A 21,305-nucleotide genomic window follows, 5' to 3' on the forward strand; every position below is an offset into this window, starting at 1 on the left:
GCTGCCTGTATAGCCAATACAGTCCATTATTAAACGCCCCCAGGTACTGATCTCTGCTGAGGAAAGTAGTAAGGTTTAAAAATACACCATAATAGCAATAATGATTTTATTAGTGCTATTATACAATATTGATTTTATTACTATTTTTATTATGTATTTTTAAAAGCTTACTACTTTTCTTGGCAGAGAGCAGTGCCTGGGGCTGTTTAATAATTATAATCAGCAATCTTATAAATAAACAAAACAGTTGTCTGTGACGGTATTAATATTTTGTAACTCAAAATTTACTATAACTGATAGTATTCATCACTGTTGCCTGCATATTATTGATAGTGACATCAGTTAATCATGAAATATGACATGCTGTGTAGCAGCAGGTTGCCAGACCACGATGAAGCACACCTCGGATTCATGCACTGCGGCAATAGCAGTTTATATGCAAAAATTAAATTGTAGTACTAGTATGTGTCATACAGCATTCTTCTGTAATACTTGTTAGCTACTGTGTAAGCTACCTCCATACACATGATACATACACACATCCTCCTACAAACATGGTTAGCTGCTTGTAATGAGCCTGGTAGGAAACAAGATATCTTCCAGCATCACCTACTCCTGCACACTCCCCCCCCCACTTTACACACTATTCATGTTACACATGCCACCCATAGCACTGTGTGCCTCACCCCTTCAGGATGACTGATGACCACCAACTTGAGAAAATATGGTAAGAAGGAAGAACAGCCCCTTGTCTCCTAGAGGTTACACATGGTTTCCTTCATCAAAACTCCAAAAATGTCATTTCTTCTAATAAGCTATATGAGAGCTGTCAAGGTTGGTACCTGCATCTGAAGTTTTCTCAGTGTTCAGTTCATTGAATGAGTAAGTTTGGAGTAGTTTTACTTTATATATATATATATATATATATATATATATATATATATATATATATATATATATATATATATATATATATATATATATATATATATATATATATATATATATATATATATATATATATATATATATATATATATATATATATATATATATATATATATATATATATATATATATATATATATATATATACTGGACCTAGTTATTGGTAAATTAACTTCTAAAAAGTATCTACTACAAAGGCCCAGGGGAGCACTCCACGAGAACATGCAGCATTAGGGATAAGCTTTTCTCCTTCCAGACTTGACAGCTAGAGGGCAGTCACTACATCAAATGCTCTATCTATCTGTCTATAGGTAGATAGATAGGTTGTAGATAGATAGATTTTGCTGCTTCCTGCTATATTGCTATCCTCTTTTCCACAGTTCTTATTTTCATCACTCATTTTTACCACACGTAGGGTGCGTTGGGGATGTACCGTACAAGTGGATGCAACATACAGAGGTTCCCATGGACACATTTATGGGTTTAGAATGGTCTCCCTCTAACAGGTATTAGAGAAAATGGGTGTGCACAACTGAGCAATGGCAGTATTAGGGGGGGGATGCTTGGCTGAATTATGAGATTTTTAATTTTTTTAATGTAATATTTTTGCACCAATTAATGATCTCTGGTGTCCATGAATACACCAAGACTGTGCTGATAAGGCACATAGTACTGCGATAGGTCTAGAAGTGATGAGATAAAGTGATGGAAGTGGACTTCAGTGTCACAGGATGACGAGTGCTTGTTTAAATATACGTAAATGGCATCACATGGATGATACGTACAGTGGGATTTTAAATGTACGGAGTCTCCACACTTTAAACAAACAATTTGTGTTATTGTATCTGTGTATGTGTTGATGATAGTGTTACAAAAGATACAGGCATGTAATCCGTGAGTGACACCTACACGAGTAGCGATTTCTTTCATTTCCTCATTATCCTCTTGGGTGATTTTTACCAGTATGTTTCATATGTTCTGTAACAGAACAAAACTATTGCCAGCTACATTTAACTAAGGTGGTGCATATGCCATAAACATCCTCTGACCTTTGTTTGAAATATCAGTTGAATAATTGGGAATCATACAAAATTTAATTTATATGAAGGGCACCCCAGTAAATTATATAGCTAACATAACTGACTGTGGTGAAAAGTTTACTAGTTTCTTCAAAGTCCTATACCTTAGAAAATCAATGAAATTGGTAAGGGAGGCATCTTGATCTTCCCAGAAATAGAGGACATAGGTGAGGTAACTCCTGACCAAGTGACAAAGGTCTTGCTGCCTCCTCTGTCAGCACTAACTCCGAGGATTAAGTGCTTCATCAAATTTGCAAATTCACTAACAGCTTACAATACCAGGTAAATTAACCCTTTCGGGATGGATAATGCTCTTTTAGTTTAATTTAGCACTGCAAATGAAATAAATTCCTTTAATTACCATAAATTTACATTTTTGCATTAAATAACTGGTAAATTATGCTTCCTTCCTGGAAATGTACATGAGCAATCCATTGACATAATACAGTATGTAAGATACAGAAATCCTTAACCCGTCCACTGTGATTGGCACGGATTTGTCTTTCACTGGTAGCCTGGTAACACATAGTCCCAGGTCTTTCTCTGGCTCTGTGGTGGATAGTGGAGTGTTTTCCATAGCTGGGCGTTATCGCTATACTTTATCGCTGATAACAAAATCGGGTTATCAGCCATCCGCTACTTATTTAAATATATATTGGTATCTTCATTACTCTTGTAACCAAGCTAGCGATAATCGCTACTTTTTTCCGCCTCTCAGAAAAAAAACCTGTTGTCTCCTCCCTACTGCGCATGTGTGGCCCGATGAAAAAACTTCGGGGTATGAAATATCTTTGGTGAAGAGATTTCATACTTAGATCATCAACATTAAAACACTAGGTTATTTTTTTTATGTTACTCAAAAATCAATATATCAAAGAGAAAAATCATTTAACTTTGCCCAAAAAATGATTATTCACTGCCTCAAATTTGATATTCCATATTCGTTTGTGACCATGCCATGGTATTGAAGGCACCCGGTGTTGTGTTATTTGGTGTCCCATCGTCAAAAGCTGGCGCTTTTGTTTACAAACATGTACTGGTCTCTCGTGAACTGGGGATGCTCAGACCAGTAAGCGTAGCCCTGTACAGTTTCACAAAGCTTTTTAACACATTAAGAGTTGCTGGAATGCTGAATCAGACATACAGTACCACCATCCTCGCTGTTTCTAGAACGACACTCTGTACATATAAATACAACTTGTACAGAGTGTTGTTCTAGAAACAGCGGGGATGGTGGTAGAGGTACTGTATGTCTGATTCAGCCTTCCAGTAATTCTTAATTACGGTTAAAAAGCTTAGTGAGACTGTACAGGTTTCTAGTATCACCATCCATATGTACGTGTCAACGTGTGGTTTTCAGATTTTGTAAGTTTTGTAAAATACAGATAATGAAAATTTGAATTCATCTATGTTTTTCTATCTGAAATATCAATATAGTATCGTTTTCGCCTATCGGACTTATCGCTAGCTAGTATCGGAATTGTGGATTTATATCGGTATCGGTTATCGCCTATATTTGTGTCTCCAGTTAACGAATATCGGTTATCACTGATAAGGTTTTTCATTATCAGTTATCGGTTATCGGGAATAAGGTTTTCTGTTATCGTGCCCAGCTATGGTGTTTTTCATGTGGTATTGGTATGCTGGATATCCCTTCACAAGGTACATGACTTTACATATTTTCTTATTTGAATTGTAGCAGCCACTTTTTGTTCCATTCCTATAACTCAGTGATGTCCTATCTTGTAGGAAATCCGCAGTCAAGGGGTTAATGTTATGGCAAGTATTTATGAAAAAAAATCCTGGCACTTATAATGGTAAATCAAGTCTCATTATTTTTTCTTTTACTTTGAAATTCATTATCTTACCTTATACATGATCATTATTAACCCCTTCCCGGCGGAGGATCTATATATAGACGTTTTGAAATTGGGAATTTTTGTCGGCGCGTCTATATATAGACGTTTGCTCTCATTTGCCCAAACTAGATTGTAGCATGATCTATATATAGACGATTCCTTACTACTAACAAAATTATCAAAATAAATCGTTATTTGGCATCTCAAACCCCATGACACTTACCAACATTGCCTCTCAAGGTCAATCACCGCTTGTGCTTTGTCGGTGGCGGATGTGCTTTGCACAGCAACTAACACTGGGAATTTATGCATTTTTTTCCTATTTTATTTTATTATTAGTCTATCATGTCAAGGAGAAAGAGACCGCTTAAGACGGAAGAAATGACATCTTTGGTATGAATTGGTAGCTGAGGATATTGATGCTGATTTTTTGGATGTTTTTTGATGATTCTGACTCATCTACTGTCAGTGATTACACCTTCATATAGATATATCATATCAATATACATATAACCAATCAAACTTAAATAACATCTATATATAGATTCAACTGTTTGTTCAGTTTTGCGGCAGAGTCTATATATAGACGTCAATCTGGATTGCCCACTTGCGGGGAATCTATATATACATGTATGGATGAAAGTCGACAGCGTCTATACAGATACAATTTTTTTTTTTTGGTAGTACATACATCTGCCCTGCCGCCGGGAAGGGGTTAATGAATTGTGTTGCTATTAACCCCTTCAACAGAAGGACGCGTATGCTGCGTCCTTGCATGCCCCATACCATATCTGAGGACGTGCATACTGCATCCTGGCTTGCTTTAGCGAATATACGAGTTATTTTATCTTTATATTTATGCTTACATCTCAAAATTATCAATTAATTTATGCTTCTTTATGTGCACCATTTAATTCTACATGTTTTCATATATAATACATGATGATTATGTTGAGTTTATGGCTGAAAACTTGTTATATTCCATAACGACATTTGAAATTTGGCGCATGCAGCGATCTTGGATACGGCGTGGGGCGCTGTTTTCGCCCGGCTGTAGTGAAGGGGTTAAGGAACTTTGCCTTCATTTAAATTTTATATATTTTTTTTTACTTTTTGATATCTATATCCATATGGATCATCCACACCTGTGGACGATCCCTACAATTTGAAAAAAAAAAAAAAAAAAAATTGGCCAATGTTTCACCTACTTGTAAAATGTTTCCAGAGTTGTGCCTTATACACATTGTGGTCAAAGGGTTATATTTTGTCATGCATATAAACGTTTTCCAGTTATGACTCAAATTTTTTTTCTTCAAATTTTTGAGAAAAAAAATCGTAGGTACACCCAACTCACCTTATTCATTTCTATCTTATTTTTTTTTCCCCAGTCCTCCTTTCCTAGCCAGTTGTTAGCTTTGATGCTTGATTTTAAAAGATAATAAAATTGAATTTTTATTTGTTTATTCCAGTGTAAACTGACAACGTTGTGATTAATCAGTCTGCCATAAGAAAAGGGTTAATGTGGGAAAAATTCAAATTATCTTCCGACATACTTTTATAAATACTTAGTATACATTTGTATTAAAGTATCACCTGGGATGTAAGATACAAAAACTATCAATGTTTCCTGTTGTCACAGCTATGTACTTAGTTAGTCACTCCACAAGCCCAAGTAGATCACTTAGAGAACTGTACAAAATATATTAAATTATACACACATAACAATCTACCTACTCAGTTTATAAAATATTAAAACGATAAGAGGTCACTACTCAGAAAGAATCCTTGACATTTGAATTTTGCTCTGGCATTCACATGACAGGTGTTCAGACAGAGTCAGAAGAGAGACATGTATGATAAAAATGCCAAACACATCCTGGGGACTGAGGTCAAAACATAGCTGGCAAGGTAGTTAAAAGTGATGTCTCATGACTGTGACATAGTTTGTGTGGCCAAGGAAGGTAAGACAATAGTTAATGTATTAGTGTAAAAGGAGGCTATATAACTATGTGTAAGTGGTTGTAAACACCAAGATCAAAATTGATGTCTGCAGAGCAGGGCTACTCAACTGGCGGGCCACGGTCTGAATCCGGACCTTCTGAGTGTTGTAGCTGGAGCCCAGGCTTCAGGGGTAGAAAAATATAATTAAATAACATGAAGGTAATGTGATGGATTCTTGCAAGTGTTTTTCCTCGAGTGGTTGTAGGGCTTACAGTGAATTGAGGAAATACACTTGCAAAATTCCATCACAGGACCTTCATGTTACTTAATTATATTTTCCTATTCCTGGAGCCTGGGGCCGGCAGACTCAGTACCACCAGAAGGGTCTGTACCATCGGCAGACTCGGTACCACCAGAAGGGTCTGTACCACCAGAAGGGTCTGTACCATCGGCAGACTCAGTACCACCGGCAGGGTCTGTACCACCGGCAGACTTAGTACCACCGGCAGGGTCTGTATCACCGGCAGACTTAGTACCACCGGCAGACTCAGCATCACCATCAGACTCAGCATCACCATCAGACTGAGCATCACCATCAGACTCAGCATCACCATCAGACTCAGCATCACCATCAGACTCAGCATCACCATCAGACTGAGCATCACCATCAGACTCAGCATCACCATCAGACTCAGCATCACCATCAGACTCAGCATCACCATCAGACTCAGCATCACCATCAGACTCAGCATCACCATCAGACTCAGCATCACCATCAGACTCAGCATCACCATCAGACTGAGCATCACCATCAGACTCAGCATCACCATCAGACTCAGCATCACCATCAGACTCAGCATCACCATCAGACTCAGCATCACCATCAGACTCAGCATCACCATCAGACTCAGCATCACCATCAGACTCAGCATCACCATCAGACTCAGCATCACCATCAGACTGAGCATCACCATCAGACTCAGCATCACCATCAGACTCAGCATCACCATCAGAGTCAGTTCCACCATCAGACTGAACATCACCATCAGACTCAGCATCACCATCAGACTCAGCATCACCATCAGACTGAGCATCACCATCAGACTCAGCATCACCATCAGACTCAGCATCACCATCAGACTCAGCATCACCATCAGACTCAGCATCACCATCAGACTCAGCATCACCATCAGACTCAGCATCACCATCAGACTCAGCATCACCATCAGACTCAGCATCACCATCAGAGTCAGTTCCACCATCAGACTCAGCATCACCGTCAGACTCAGCATCACCATCAGACTCAGCATCACCATCAGACTCAGCATCACCATCAGACTCAGCATCACCATCAGACTCAGCATCACCATCAGACTCAGCATCACCATCAGACTCAGCATCACCATCAGACTCAGCATCACCATCAGACTGAGCATCACCATCAGAGTCAGTTCCACCATCAGACTCAGCATCACCATCAGACTCAGCATCACCATCAGACTCAGCATCACCATCAGACTCAGCATCACCATCAGACTCAGCATCACCATCAGACTCAGCATCACCATCAGACTCAGCATCACCATCAGACTCAGCATCACCATCAGACTCAGCATCACCATCAGACTCAGCATCACCATCAGACTCAGCATCACCATCAGACTGAACATCACCATCAGACTCAGCATCACCATCAGACTCAGCATCACCGTCAGACTCAGCATCACCATCAGACTCAGCATCACCATCAGACTCAGCATCACCATCAGACTCAGCATCACCATCAGACTGAGCATCACCATCAGACTCAGCATCACCATCAGACTCAGTTCCACCATCAGACTCAGCATCACCATCAGACTCAGCATCACCATCAGACTCAGCATCACCATCAGACTCAGTTCCACCATCAGACTCAGCATCACCATCAGACTCAGCATCACCATCAGACTCAGCATCACCATCAGACTCAGCATCACCATCAGACTCAGCATCACCATCAGACTCAGCATCACCATCAGACTCAGCATCACCATCAGACTCAGCATCACCATCAGACTCAGTTCCACCATCAGACTCAGCATCACCATCAGAATCAGTTCCACCATCAGACTCAGCATCACCATCAGACTCAGCATCACCATCAGACTCAGCATCACCATCAGAATCAGTTCCACCATCAGACTCAGCATCACCATCAGACTCAGTTCCACCATCAGACTCAGCATCACCATCAGACTCAGTTCCACCATCAGACTCAGCATCACCATCAGACTCAGCATCACCATCAGACTCAGCATCACCATCAGACTCAGTTCCACCACCAGACTCAGCATCACCATCAGACTCAGCATCACCATCAGACTCAGCATCACCATCAGACTCAGCATCACCATCAGACTCAGTTCCACCACCAGACTCAGCATCACCATCAGACTCAGTTCCACCACCAGACTCAGCATCACCATCAGACTCAGCATCACTGTCAGACTCAGCATCACAATCAGACTCAGCATCCCCATCAGACTCAGTTCCACCATCAGACTCAGCATCATCATCAGACTCAGTATCACCGTCAGACTCAGTATCACTGTCAGACTCAGGGCCGGATCCAGACCGATGCCATTGATGCCATAGCATCGGTCAGTCTGAGATCACCGATGCGGTCATCGGTCAGATTTTGCTGCCAAAATCCAACGTATTCCCTTGCTGGTCCGCAAATTATTCTGTTAAGCAGAAATTGGATGTTTTATAGCGATAAAAAATATATTAATAGTAATACGAAATTATCTGGCAAGGAGGGAGTGTCTGGATAGAGAAAGTTGGAAGCTCTTCTGCCGTGGCCATCCCCTGGTGGGAGCTCCTAGGAGCAGGCGTCGATGAAATGATGATGATGATGAATAAGATGTAATATTTTGAGTCCATGGTGCGTAGTACATAATAATAGTATGCTCGTATTATCTGGTAATGGGTCACTAGTCAGATACTGCCGTACGTGTACAAGACAGGACACTGGGTCCTGCCACAAACTAGGGATGGGCAGGTACCGTTAATTTGAGTACCGGTAGTACCGGTACCGAAAACTCAGGTACCGGTACCCAAAAGAGTTTTTTTTTTTTTATCTTAATACCGTCTGATGAAATTCCTAAATAAATTTTCTGTAGAGAAAATCTCTCTCTCTCTCTCTCTCTCTCTCTCTCTCTCTCTCTCTCCTGAATGAAGTGAATATTTTTTTCGATAAAAAAATAGCATATGTATACGTAGTTATTATAGATGTACTCATACTCTAATAACAATAACGATATATATTAGTATCCTAAAAAGATTCGGACATGAAGAATCATCCAATAAATCCAATAATAAAATAATGGAGACGGGAGCTATGATGGAAACGAAAAGCAGGACAAAATGGTGGGAACTTGGGAAGACGGTCAGCGAGGCAGTGACTCAGCAGCGAGCACAACATTCAAGGCTTAAAGCGTCGCCCATACCGCATGGCGACTGGCGAGGCCGCGCGCCACTGAGCGTCACCAAGATCCAAACGGTACCGGCACTAGCGGTAATGGTCAGTGCTGAGTGATTTTGAGTCTTTAAGGCACTGGGTGCCGGTACCGGGTGCCGGCTGAATCGATTCTTCTCGGCACCCGGTACCGGTACCGGGTGCCGATTTACTGTAAAAAAAAGCTGCAAATGTCGTCTTCGGTAGTTTTGAAAGTACCGCAAAAAGTATCGCATAATTTTTTAGTGAAGCTCGCGGTAGTGCGGTATTTTCAGAAATTTTGCGGTAGTGCGGTACTTTTTTTGTGATGCGGCACTACCTCACTAAGTACTGCACTTGCCAACCTCTGTTGGCATCACTAGTGGTCTCGGCATCACTAATGGTCTCGGCATCACTAATGGTCTCGGCATCAATAATGGTTTCGGCATCAATAATGGTCTCGGCATCACTAGTGGTCTTGGCATCACTGGTGGTCTCGGCATCACTAATGGTCTCGGCATCACTAGTGGTCTCGGCATCACTAGTGGTCTATGCATCACTAATGGTCTCGGCATCACTAGTGGTCTCGGCATCACTAATGGTCTCGGCATCACTAATGGTCTCGGCATCACTAGTGGTCTCGGCATCACTAGTGGTCTCGGCATCACTAATGGTCGCGGCATCACTAATGATCTCGGCATCACTAGTGGTCTCGGCATCACTAGTGGTCTCGACATCACTAATGGTCTCGGCATCACTGGTGGTCTCGGCATCACTAATGGTCTCGGCATCACTAGTGGTCTCGGCATCACTAGTGGTTTCGGCATCACTAATGATCTCGGCATCACTAGTGGTCTCGGCATCACTGGTGGTCTCGGCATCACTAGTGGTCTCAGCATCACTGGTGGTCTCGGCATCACTGGTGGTCTCGGCATCACTAATGGTCTCGGCATCACTAGTGATCTCGGCATCACTAATGGTCTCGGCATCACTAGTGGTCCCGGCATCACTAATGGTCTCGGCATCACTAATGGTCTCGGCATCACTAGTGGTCTCGGCATCACTAGTGGTCTCGGCATCACTAGTGGTCTCGGCATCACTAATGGTCTCGGCATCACTAGTGGTCTCGGCATCACTAGTGGTCTCGGCATCACTGGTGGTCTCGGCATCACTAGTGGTCTCGGCATCACTAATGGTCTCGGCATCACTAGTGGTCTCGGCATCACTAGTGGTCTCGGCATCACTGGTGGTCTCGGCATCACTAGTGGTCTCGGCATCATTGGTGGTCTCGGCATCACTGGTGGTCTCGGCATCACTAGTGGTCTCGGCATCACTGGTGGTCTCGGCATCACTAGTGGTCTCGACATCACTGGTGGTCTCGACATCACTGGTGGTCTCGGCATCAATAGTGGTCTCGGCGTTACTAGTGGTCTCGGCATCTAATTGCTAAATTAGAAGGTGTTCAGCGTCGGGCAACGAAAATGATCCCTTCCTTGCGCAACAAATCCTACGAAGAAAGGCTTTCTACCCTTAACATGTTCTCTCTTGAGAAACGTCGCCTCCGAGGAAAACTGATCGAATGTTTTAAAATACTTAATGGTTTCACGAATGTAGACAGATCAACATTGTTTATGATCGATGACACTTTGCGCACGAGGAACAATGGCGTAAAACTCAGATGTAGACAAGTAAATTCAGACTGCACCAAATTTTTCTTCACCAACGTTGTAGTGCGAGAATGGAATAAGCTTCCACCGTCAGTGGTCCAGTGTAACACGATTGACTCCTTCAAAAATAAGCTCGACCGTCACTTCCTTCAACTTAATATCAACTAGAGTAGAAATGCAACGTTTTGGAGTCTTCTGATTAATGTAAAATCACTTAGGTTAAAGGACAGACCACCAAGTCTGGACCATGGGGTCTGTGTGGTCTGATTTTCTATGTAAATCACTGGTGGTCTCGGCATCACTAGTGGTCTCGGCACTACTATTGGTCTCGGCATCACTAGTAGTCTCGGCATCACTGGTGGTCTCGGCATCACTGGTGGTCTCGGCATCACTAGTGGTCTCGGCATCACTAGTGGTCTCGGCACTACTAATGGTCTCGGCATCACTAATGGTCTCGGCATTACTAGTGGTCTCGGCATCACTGGTGGTCTCGGCATCACTAGTGGTCTCGGCACTACTAGTGGTCTCGGCATCACTAGTGGTCTCGGCATCACTGGTGGTCTCGGCATCACTAGTGGTCTCGGGATTACTAGTGGTCTCGGCATCACTGGTGGTCTCGGCATCACTAGTGGTCTCGGCATCACTGGTGGTCTCGGCATCACTGGTGGTCTCGGCATCACTAGTGGTCTCGGCATCACTAGTGGTCTCGGCATCACTGGTGGTCTCGGCATCACTAGTGGTCTCGGCACTACTAATGGTCTCGGCATCACTAGTGGTCTCGGCATTACCAGTGGTCTCGACATCACTGGTGGTCTCGGCATCACTAGTGGTCTCGGCACTACTAGTGGTCTCGGCATCACTAGTGGTTTCGGCATCACTAGTGGTCTCGGCATCACTGGTGGTCTCGGCATCACTAGTGGTCTCGGCATCACTAGTGGTCTCGGCATCACTGGTGGTCTCGGCATCACTAGTGGTCTCGGCATCACTAGTGGTCTCGGCATCACTGGTGGTCTCGGCATCACTAGTGGTCCCGGCATCACTAGTGGCCTCGACATCACTAGTGGTCTCGGCATCACTGGTGGTCTCGGCATCACTAGTGGTCTCGGCATCACTAGTGGTCTCGGCATCACTGGTGGTCTCGGCATCACTGGTGGTCTCGGCATCACTAGTGGTCTCGGCATCACTAGTGGTCTCGGCATCACTGGTGGTCTCGGCATCACTAGTGGCCTCGGCATCACTGGTGGTCTCGGCATCACTAGTGGTGTCGGCATCACTGGTGGTCTCGGCATCACTGGTGGTCTCGGCATCACTGGTGGTCTCGGCATCACTAGTGGTCCCGGCATCACTAGTGGTCTCGACATCACTAGTGGTCTCGGCATCACTAGTGGTCTCGGCATCACTAGTGGTCTCGGCATCACTAGTGGTCTCGGCATCACTGGTGGTCTCGGCATCACTAGTGGTCCCGGCATCACTAGTGGTCTCGACATCACTAGTGGTCTCGACATCACTGGTGGTCTCGGCATCACTAGTGGTCTCGGCATCACTGGTGGTCTCGGCATCACTAGTGGTCTCGTCATCACTAGTGGTCTCGGCATCACTGGTGGTCTCGGCATCACTAGTGGTCTCAGCATCACTAGTGGTCTCGGCATCACTGGTGGTCTCGGCATCACTAGTGGTCTCGGCATCACTAGTGGTCTCGGCACCACTACTGGTGGTCTCGGCATCACTAGTGGTCTCGGCATCACTACTGGTGGTCTCGGCATCACTGGTGGTCTCGGCATTACTAGCGGTCTCGGCATCACTACTGGTGGTCTCGGCATCACTAGTGGTTTCGGCATCACTGGTGGTCTCGGCAGCACTAGTGGTCTCGGCATCATTACTGGTGGTCTCGGCATCACTAGTGGTCTCGGCATCACTAGTGGTCTCGGCATCACTGGTGGTCTCGGCATCACTAGTGGTCTCGGCATCACTACTGGTGGTCTCGGCATCACTAGTGGTCTCGGCATCACTACTGGTGGTCTCGGCATCACTAGTGGTCTCGGCACCACTACTGGTGGTCTCGGCATCACTACCGGTGGTCTCGGCATCACTGGTCGTCTCGGCATCACTAGTGGTCTCGGCATCACTAGTGGTCTCGGCATCACTGGTGGTCTCGGCATCACTGGTGGTCTCGGCATCACTAGTGGTCTCGGCACCACTACTGGTGGTGCTGTCTTCAGTGTTGGTCTGGCTGTCAATAGGAGGGAGTCCGGTTTGTGCAAAAATCTTGTTTATTAAGTTCTTGACGGCTTCTGAGATAGCTTCGCCGAAATCTTCAGTGTTTCGTCTTCTTCGGCTTCTGCCTGCCTCTGTACCATTCTGGTGTCTGGTGCCGGGGGCATGAAGGCTGTGCTTTTGTTGGCTTCTTGGAGACATCATATTGGTCTTATATAACGTATGTATCTCAATGGCATCTCGTATCTTATTTCGTAGATCAACCAGGTGGCCCGTGTCACTGCCAGTTCTAAATTCATCATCATGATTATCGCCTCCTCCAGCAACATTAATTCCGGGTCTTGTAAAAGCTTTTGTTCCTGCAGGAATTAATAATTTATTCTTCGATTCTGAGATTGACTTCACGTCTTGCTCGGCCCTCGTGGGACTGACAATGGCCGTAAGAAGTGGTCCCCAGTCATTTAGGTCATTAAAATCTCCTTCAGCAGTATTACCAAAGCTATAAACACCTCCGGGTCTAGAGAACCGCGGGGCATCTTCGAGGTAGTGTTGCTTGTGTTCCTCTTGTCCATCCCACCAGGTCCTTCTGTGGCTGTGTGGAGAAAGATTCCGGAGCCTGGAACCACTGCGGTGGATGTCTCTCGCCGCCACCGCCACCTGTAAAAGGCAGCCAGCACCGTGAGGGATGGTCGTGTTGTGGGGTGGAGAGTGACTGTGTGAAGCATATTGATAATGCATTGCCTCTACGTTAGGTCCTGAATACCTCACGCTTGGTCGTTTAACATGATAATTATAACATGATCATACTATTTGTATCGATTAGTTATGATAAGAACAGCAATAATAATAATAATAATAGTAATAATGATAATCATACACTCACCAATAGTAGAAGCAACGTCGTCACTCCTCTCATCCTGCAGTTGTTTTTTATGTGGTTGTAGAGTCAGTCTTACTCAGTCTCTTACCCTCACGTCAATAGGTCACTCCGTTTGTCTTCGCATTCCAAACACCAGCGGTTAATGAAATCTGATCACACTTCGAAGCCAAGAAGACGCGAGAGACGCCATGACGGAACAGTTAAAGATGGCCAGAGTAGAAGTTCACAAGCCTTGTCGTCAGTAGCCAGGGAAGTAACGCGTTCCCTTTCACCCAGCGATCTGGCGCACCTATGTTGACTTTGGTCGTCTCGCCGTGTTCTGAGTTCTGTTGCCTCCTGGACACTAGTCACTCGGCTCTTCCAGCAGCAGCGATGCGTGAGCTGACTGAAGGCTTGTCTAGATCCTGGAACAAGGGACAAATTTAAGAAAGTGAAAGACGCGTCGAGGTATTTAGCAAGTGTATGGGGAAGATGTTCAAATGTCTGGATGTATACATCCCAACAATGTAGACAAGCAAAGCATCCCACTTGTCACACGCCACGCCCAGCCCTTCACCAGCACCGCTACCTCGAGTTTACCGCCACCCAGAGAGGAGCCCGTCGATAGCTCCGTGTTTCTCCACCGCTAAGGAGCGACTGAGCCTCTCAACACGTGGCTAGACAATGCCACCTGGGAATATAAACCTCTTGAGTCGACCACGAGAGCGACTCCTCTTTACATCGTGGTTGTGTCGGTGTGTGGTCGATAGTGGCAGTCGACAGTGTGTGCCGGTGACCCAGAAAAGGCTTAGTAATAACACCTTGTTCGTTCTTCCCTGACCTACTGCACGAATTTCCGCAGGTGATGAGTTCCTGTTGTGTGAGGGGAGGATAAAACGACAGGTGTATTGTGGTGGTTGCTCGCACCTTGTGGTATGTGAACGTGTTGTTATTGTTTCTGTCGTGAATGCGTGATAAAAGCATGGTGTGCTTATTACATGAAGTCGATTTGCTCACACAAAAAAATAGACTACGTGGACCGAAAATTAATCTGAAAAAAAAAACCGCCTGGCTATGCTGCGATTGGAAAATAAAGTTGACGGTAATCAATAAAGTAATTCTGGATAAAGTGGCCCAATGCACTAATGTATGCGTGCCCGTTAAAGGAGGATGTGGGGAAGTGATTAAAGGGGAAGGAGGTCGATTTTCCCAAACGTATATACGTGCGCACCACAATAAAGACGTCCGCGCCAGCAATGTTATTTCGCACACGGCGGCGCGCTAGCAACGAGAATAGTGACAAAAAAAAAAAAAGTTTTTCCCTTGCCGCAAGCCACTGTGCTCCCTCCCAACACCCACAATTTTCCCTAAAACCACACGCTTCTGCCTCACAACCATTTCCTCCAATTACTCGCATTGCGGATCACCAGCGGCGGTTCGTGGGCTGACAGGTCGTTTTTTTCCGCCGCTTCAGGGAGACTTTAGGAGACAAGCAAGAATCCAGCGCCTCGCGTGCCTCCAGTTTACCTGAGGGCAGTGTCTGGACTTTCGAAGGCTCATGATAACTAGGTTAAGGTAGTGGGTCTGAATTGACGGTATAAGGTGGAAGTGAAGTGTTTGCTTGTACTTGAGGGAGAGAGGCTGCCAGCGGGACCTCTGTTGCTTCGTTCGAGAGATGACGAGGGACAAAGTGTATCGTAGACCTAACAAAAGTAACTTTGCCAGGCATACATAAAGGTAAATAGATTGATAAATAGACACTGATCCTAAGAAGAGTACAAAAGATGCGATATGACAAATTAATGAATAGGAAAACGTAGTCTAAAATTCGCAATTTACGTTCCCCCGTTTTTTCTTTTTCTTTTTTTTTCTTCTCGAATATTCCTATGGTATAACATGCAGAATTTGGAGGCAAGCACCATGGGCTAGGGAACAGACAATGGTTAAGGATATTAGACTTAAAAATAGGAAATGGATTTGAGGTAATTCATGCGTAGAACTGGTGACAGGTGGATAACCAAAGTAACAGTGGTAACCCAGGTATTCTGGAAGTGAAGACAGACTAAGGATCAGGTGTTGAGGCGAAACTAGAGAGATTACCAGAGCATGATGGAATACCCAAAAATCAATCAGTGGTAAAGGACGTTTTATGAAGGTCCTTGCCTTGTCCTTGCAGATGATAATTATGATGATTACATATCACAGGATAAAGAACAGTACAAATTAAATGTTGCTCTCCAAAGTTTAGGTATTTTCAGATTTTCTTTTACTGTAATAGAAAGAAATATATGAAAAAGGTCAGATATATTTTCACGTCCAGTCAATTACTGTAATATTAATGACCCGAAGAATTGCTTTACTGACTCCCAGAAAGTTTGCCGAGTTAATCCTTCCCCGAGGGCGATAAGTGTTGTCCGGGTCAGCTGTTCCTCGCTACTGATTTCACTTAAATGTTGACCTCGATTTCACTTGACTACGATTTCCCGGAACGAGACGAGGCGAGGCGAGAGACGGTCACCCACCCCATTATCGCCTTCCTTGTCTTGTTCGTTCTCTTCCTCTTCCTCTCTCATCCAATAACCCCACACGCTTTGCCTTCCTACTCCTTTCGCCTCCCCTCTTCTCTCTCTCTCTCTCTCTCTCTCTCTCTCTCTCTCTCTCTCTCTCTCTCTCTCTCTCTCTCTCTCTCTCCTACCCACACACACAAATACACGTAGATATAGCGACTCTGCCTGTAGGAATAAAAAAAATATATATATATAAAAGCAGGAGGTAGGTAAGGAGGAGGAGGAGGTAAACATTTACGAGATCTCCTCCTCCCTTCTGGACCGGTTGAGTAACTCTCTCTCTCTCTCTCTCTCTCAATCTTCATTATTATTATTATTATTATTATTATTATTATTATTATTATTATTATTATTATTATTATTATTATTATTATTATTATTATTATTATTATTATTATTACTACTACTACTACTACTACTACTACTACTACTACTACTACTACTACTACTACTACTACTACTACTACTACTACTACTACTACTACTACATACTTCACCGCTAGGAGAAGGCCTATGCGTAAAGTTCGTGACGTCAGCAAGGAGGGCGGGCTCCCTACACGCTCTCCGCGCTGTGTACAACTCCACACACACACCGTCTCTCTCTCTCTCTCTCTCTCTCTCTCTAACACACACACACACACACACACACATAAAATAATAAAAAATAAGGTCTCTCCATCCAGTTCTGCTACACGTCCACTGTAGCTTATTATCGAATATTATTTCCAGGAGCAGCACCAGCAGTGTTAATTTAGCCTTAGATTACCTCCTTCATTGTAAAAATATTAGCATTGATAGTAAAACATATTAGAGTTGTGATACTACTTTTATTATAGATAATACGAGGTAGAAGGAAAGTGGCAATGACAGTGACAGTAATTTAAACAGACCAAAATGCATCCAAATATTTTATTAATATTAATTTTAATAATAATAATCATTAAATCAATAATAATAATAATAATAATAATAATAATAATAATAATAATAATAATAATAACAATAAAATAAAAACAAAAATCATGACTATATCAGATAATTTTAATGATAATAAGATTAGTGATGCTGCTATTAATAATAATAATAGTACTATATACTACTAATGATATAAATAACAATAAAAATAATAAGAATAACAATTATAAAAATAACTAATAACACCACTACTACTACTACTACTACAACTAATAATAATAATGGTAATAATAATAATAATAATAATAATAATAATAATAATAATAATAATAATAATAATAATAATAATAATAATAATAACAACAATAACAATAATAATAATAACAATAATAACATCAGTAAAGATAATAATAACAGTAACAACAACAATAATAATAATAACAGCTCCAGTACGAAGCCTTGGCATTGACAGTTTTGTTGTAAGTGTTCTGCCGGTTCGCTCATCAAAAATGAAGTCTCCTCTGATTTCCTCCGGACAAAAGTGAAGGACACACACCGGTAAGATAGAAGAAAATCTAGATATTTATGTAATACAACTGAATCATATATATATATATATATATATATATATATATATATATATATATATATATATATATATATATATATATATATATATATATATATATATATATATATATATATATATATATATATATATATATATATATATAAGAATTAAATAAGGCTATTAAAAATGACTAAAGAAAATTGAGTATACGGGACATATGGCTGGGTAACTAAATTAAAATGTGGTTCTTTTATTTATAGCTAGTTTATTTATTTTTTGTTAGAAAGCTGATGCTTGAATTTTATCAGGACCTTAGTAACAATATTCATAACAGTAATGCCATTAAAAAAATAGCCATCCTCCTTCCCAGTATAAGAAAATACTGGAGAGCCATTGTTTTCATCAGCTTCCCGCCACATTGATAATAACAATTAGATTCCAATACTTCTCTAATGTCTTGTGAGTTACAACAGAAGTAGCTTGATTAAATCCACAGTGTAGCCGGGCAAAGAAAGATACATATAACATATACGAATCATTTGATATACTTACTTTGGTATGTGGTCAGCTGCTCTGGATTCTTCGGGAAGGAGAAGACACTAACACGAGAATCACTTTATAATTTCCTCTGCAGAGAGGCACGGAGCACTTCCCCGGCATTGTGTTGTCTCTATTATCACAGATTTATCCTAAAGTCTCGGCAATATGGTGTAAAATATGCCGCAGTAAATCAGGCTCTCCTCACGGGTCACGAGCAATCCTCGACTGGTCATCCCGGTCGCGACCCGCTCGCTGCCAGATTCTCCAGATAGCTCCCGAGTTGCCATACAAGCAGGCCGCTATCCATGGCCCAACCCCCGTGACGTAGGCTGACGCCACGCCCCCTGTGCACAGCATCATCCCCATTACTCTTTCCTCATCCCCTCCCCCACCCGCTCCCCCTCCCTCCATACCTGCTAGTCATCTGCCATCATGACCTTTGCACAACACCTGCCCGCACCTGGCTCACGGCAAGGCCAAGGGCAGGAAAATAGGGTCAGAGGACTGTTATGTCGATAGTGTGTATGTGTGTGTGTTTGTGTGTGTGTGTGAGGAAACACTGGAAAATGCGTGAAAAATACGTGAATATATATATTTGGAATTCATGGCGTATTCGTACTAAAATATCAAAATCACAATGGAGGATTTTTTTCCGAATCAGCGCTTAGTGAACACGCTTCGTTTTAAGCTTCGAAGTGAACGACAATGGAAGGAAAGTCACGCATAAGTGAACATTGCCACTAAACAAATTTAACTCACGACATTGCACCATTACCATGCATAAAGCCACTACCGCAAATCATTACCCTAACAGCGGCCTCTCATACCGCAAATCAGTGAGTATAGTTACTCCCTTTTAACCCCTTGGATGCGGATTTCCTACAAGAAGACATCACCAAGCTACGGGAGTGGAACAAAAAGTGGCTGCTCCAATTTAGTGAAGAAAAATGTGAGGTCATGCATCCTGGGAGGGAAAATCCAGCATATCAATACCATAATTATGGGAAACACTCCACTACCCACCACAGAGGCACAGAAAGACCTGGGAGCATATTTTACCAGGCTACCAGTGAAGGCGAAATCCGTGCCAATCGCAGCAGACGGGCTAAGAAATACGAAGATTAGCCTTCAGCGATTAGGCTAGCAACGAAATTCAAACTTACCCGAGAGATGAAGAGAAAGAGCAAGACGGGCGTCCACCCCGAACACATGTCTGGGTAGAACTGTCTTTCTTCTATGATTCTGTTGACTACCTGTTGTTGCCCACCAGTGCACAATCGGGGTCACTGAGGCCACCCCGCCCGTAAGGCAAGCAATCTCCCCACCGGAGGCAAAAATGACCTCCTCCTTCATGTTGGTGTCAGTTTTTCGCTTCCTTGGGTAAGTGCTTCCCTGCGTCCCTTCCTAGGTCACAGAGACGATATAGGGTACCGGGTACACTGACTGCTTCCCTTCCCTTCCTTTCTTTCTAACTTCCTACTTTCTTCCCTTTATGTCCTGCCTCCCTCCTTCCTCTCTCTCTCTCTCTCTCTCTCTCTCAGCTTTTTCTTAACGACAAGGATTAATGGATTAAAAAAAGAACTATGTTATTTTACGAGAGAGAGAGAGAGAGAGAGAGAGAGAGAGAGAGAGAGAGAGAGAGAGAGAGAGAGAGAGAGAGAGAGAGAGAGAGAGAGAGAGAGTATCCATATCACCGAGATATCCACTCAGGCACTCAGTCTCAGCCTCTCACTCGTGTGAGGAAGAAATGAGGGACATCATGAGCGACTGGTCAGTATCGGTACCGGTACCGAGCAGTCTGGTACCGGTACCGTACCGTATAGCTGGTACCGGCTATTCGTCTCTAGTTTATAGGAGCAGCGTATAGCGGGCTTTCTTAATTATTTTCATTTGATATTGTCCTTGAAATGCTTCCCAAACTGTAAAAAAAAAATCGTAATGGCTGTGTTTGTGTGAGTGGTTCTGTGTGTGTGTGTGCTTGTGTGTATGTGTGTGTGTGTGTGTGTGTGTTTAGAGATAAGGTCATCGACCAACCACTCCTTTAGTGCTTCCAAGCGCCAGCCGCCCATAGATAACCCAACGTGCCTCGTCCCTCTCCAGCACCTTCACGAGGCGCACCCCGAGACCCTTTCCAATGGCTTCTTCACCCGCCTCTCCCTCACCCGTCATGGCCTCCCCTTACACAGCTTAATTCATAGTGGCACGAGGACACCTTCACGAGGCACACCCCGAGACCCTTTCCAGTGGCTCCTCCACCCGCCTCTCCCTCACCCGCCGTGGCCTCCCCTTACATACCCTCATAGTGGCTGTTCCCTATTCCTTGTGAAATAGCGTACATTGAGGGTTTAAAGAAGAGTGTTGTGCGCAAAGACGTACTTTTTATTTCATATATAGTGAAAATAGAAGCAGCAGAATGTCCAACGGCTACGATAACCCCAGTTTCTCTAAGAAGGTGAGTCTCCCCCTTGTGTTTATTAAAAGAAAATGGGATGGAAAGTGCCTAATGGTTACTTCAAAGAAAAAATACGAAGTGACAGAGACACATGAACACTAAACCTTGAATTCTAGACTCTGTGCTTTGAGAGAGAGAGAGAGAGAGAGAGAGAGAGAGAGAGAGAGAGAGAGAGAGAGAGAGAGAGAGAGAGAGAGAGAGAGAGAGAGAGAGAC

At 43.2% G+C, this 21,305-nt stretch overlaps 3 protein-coding genes across 4 annotated transcripts in view; 2 read left to right on the top strand and 1 right to left on the bottom strand.

The window, feature by feature from the left end:
• The window catches only part of LOC126980408 (protein white-like), a 47,718-nt gene that overhangs the window by 839 nt on the left and 25,574 nt on the right, over nucleotides 1-21,305 (top strand). For both annotated transcript variants that reach the window (XR_007733171.1, XM_050830322.1), the window contains exon 2: nucleotides 695-834. Coding sequence is in view for 1 of the 2 variants with exons in the window: in XM_050830322.1 (XP_050686279.1) it covers nucleotides 769-834 (66 nt within the window). In the remaining variant the exon portion in view is untranslated. The remainder of the gene's footprint in view (nucleotides 1-694; nucleotides 835-21,305) is intronic.
• LOC126980407 (serine-rich adhesin for platelets-like) lies at nucleotides 10,604-16,012 on the bottom strand. The gene is made up of 3 exons (XM_050830321.1): nucleotides 14,635-16,012; nucleotides 14,070-14,470; nucleotides 10,604-13,843 (listed from the first exon to the last, which is right to left on the bottom strand). Exons 2-3 carry the CDS (start codon nucleotides 14,100-14,102, stop codon nucleotides 11,192-11,194), a joined length of 2,685 nt encoding a protein of 894 aa, XP_050686278.1. The 5' UTR covers nucleotides 14,103-14,470; nucleotides 14,635-16,012; the 3' UTR covers nucleotides 10,604-11,191.
• Nucleotides 20,986-21,305, top strand: part of LOC126980409 (protein white-like) — a 47,310-nt gene continuing 46,990 nt past the window's right edge. The window contains exon 1 of the mRNA XM_050830324.1: nucleotides 20,986-21,090. Coding sequence (XP_050686281.1) covers nucleotides 21,052-21,090 — 39 coding nt within the window. The 5' untranslated portion in view covers nucleotides 20,986-21,051. The remainder of the gene's footprint in view (nucleotides 21,091-21,305) is intronic.

This window comes from Eriocheir sinensis, chromosome 44, assembly GCF_024679095.1.
Source record: "Eriocheir sinensis breed Jianghai 21 chromosome 44, ASM2467909v1, whole genome shotgun sequence".
Taxonomy (NCBI): domain Eukaryota; kingdom Metazoa; phylum Arthropoda; class Malacostraca; order Decapoda; family Varunidae; genus Eriocheir; species Eriocheir sinensis.

Excerpts from the sequence above, each read along its gene's own strand:
- LOC126980407 (XM_050830321.1), bottom strand. The coding sequence starts at position 14,102 with ATGAGAGGAGTGACGACGTTGCTTCTACTATTG. Across the intron at positions 13,844-14,069 it reads CGACGTTGCTTCTACTATTG|GTGGCGGTGGCGGCGAGAGA; the intron begins GTGAGTGTATGA and ends TGCCTTTTACAG.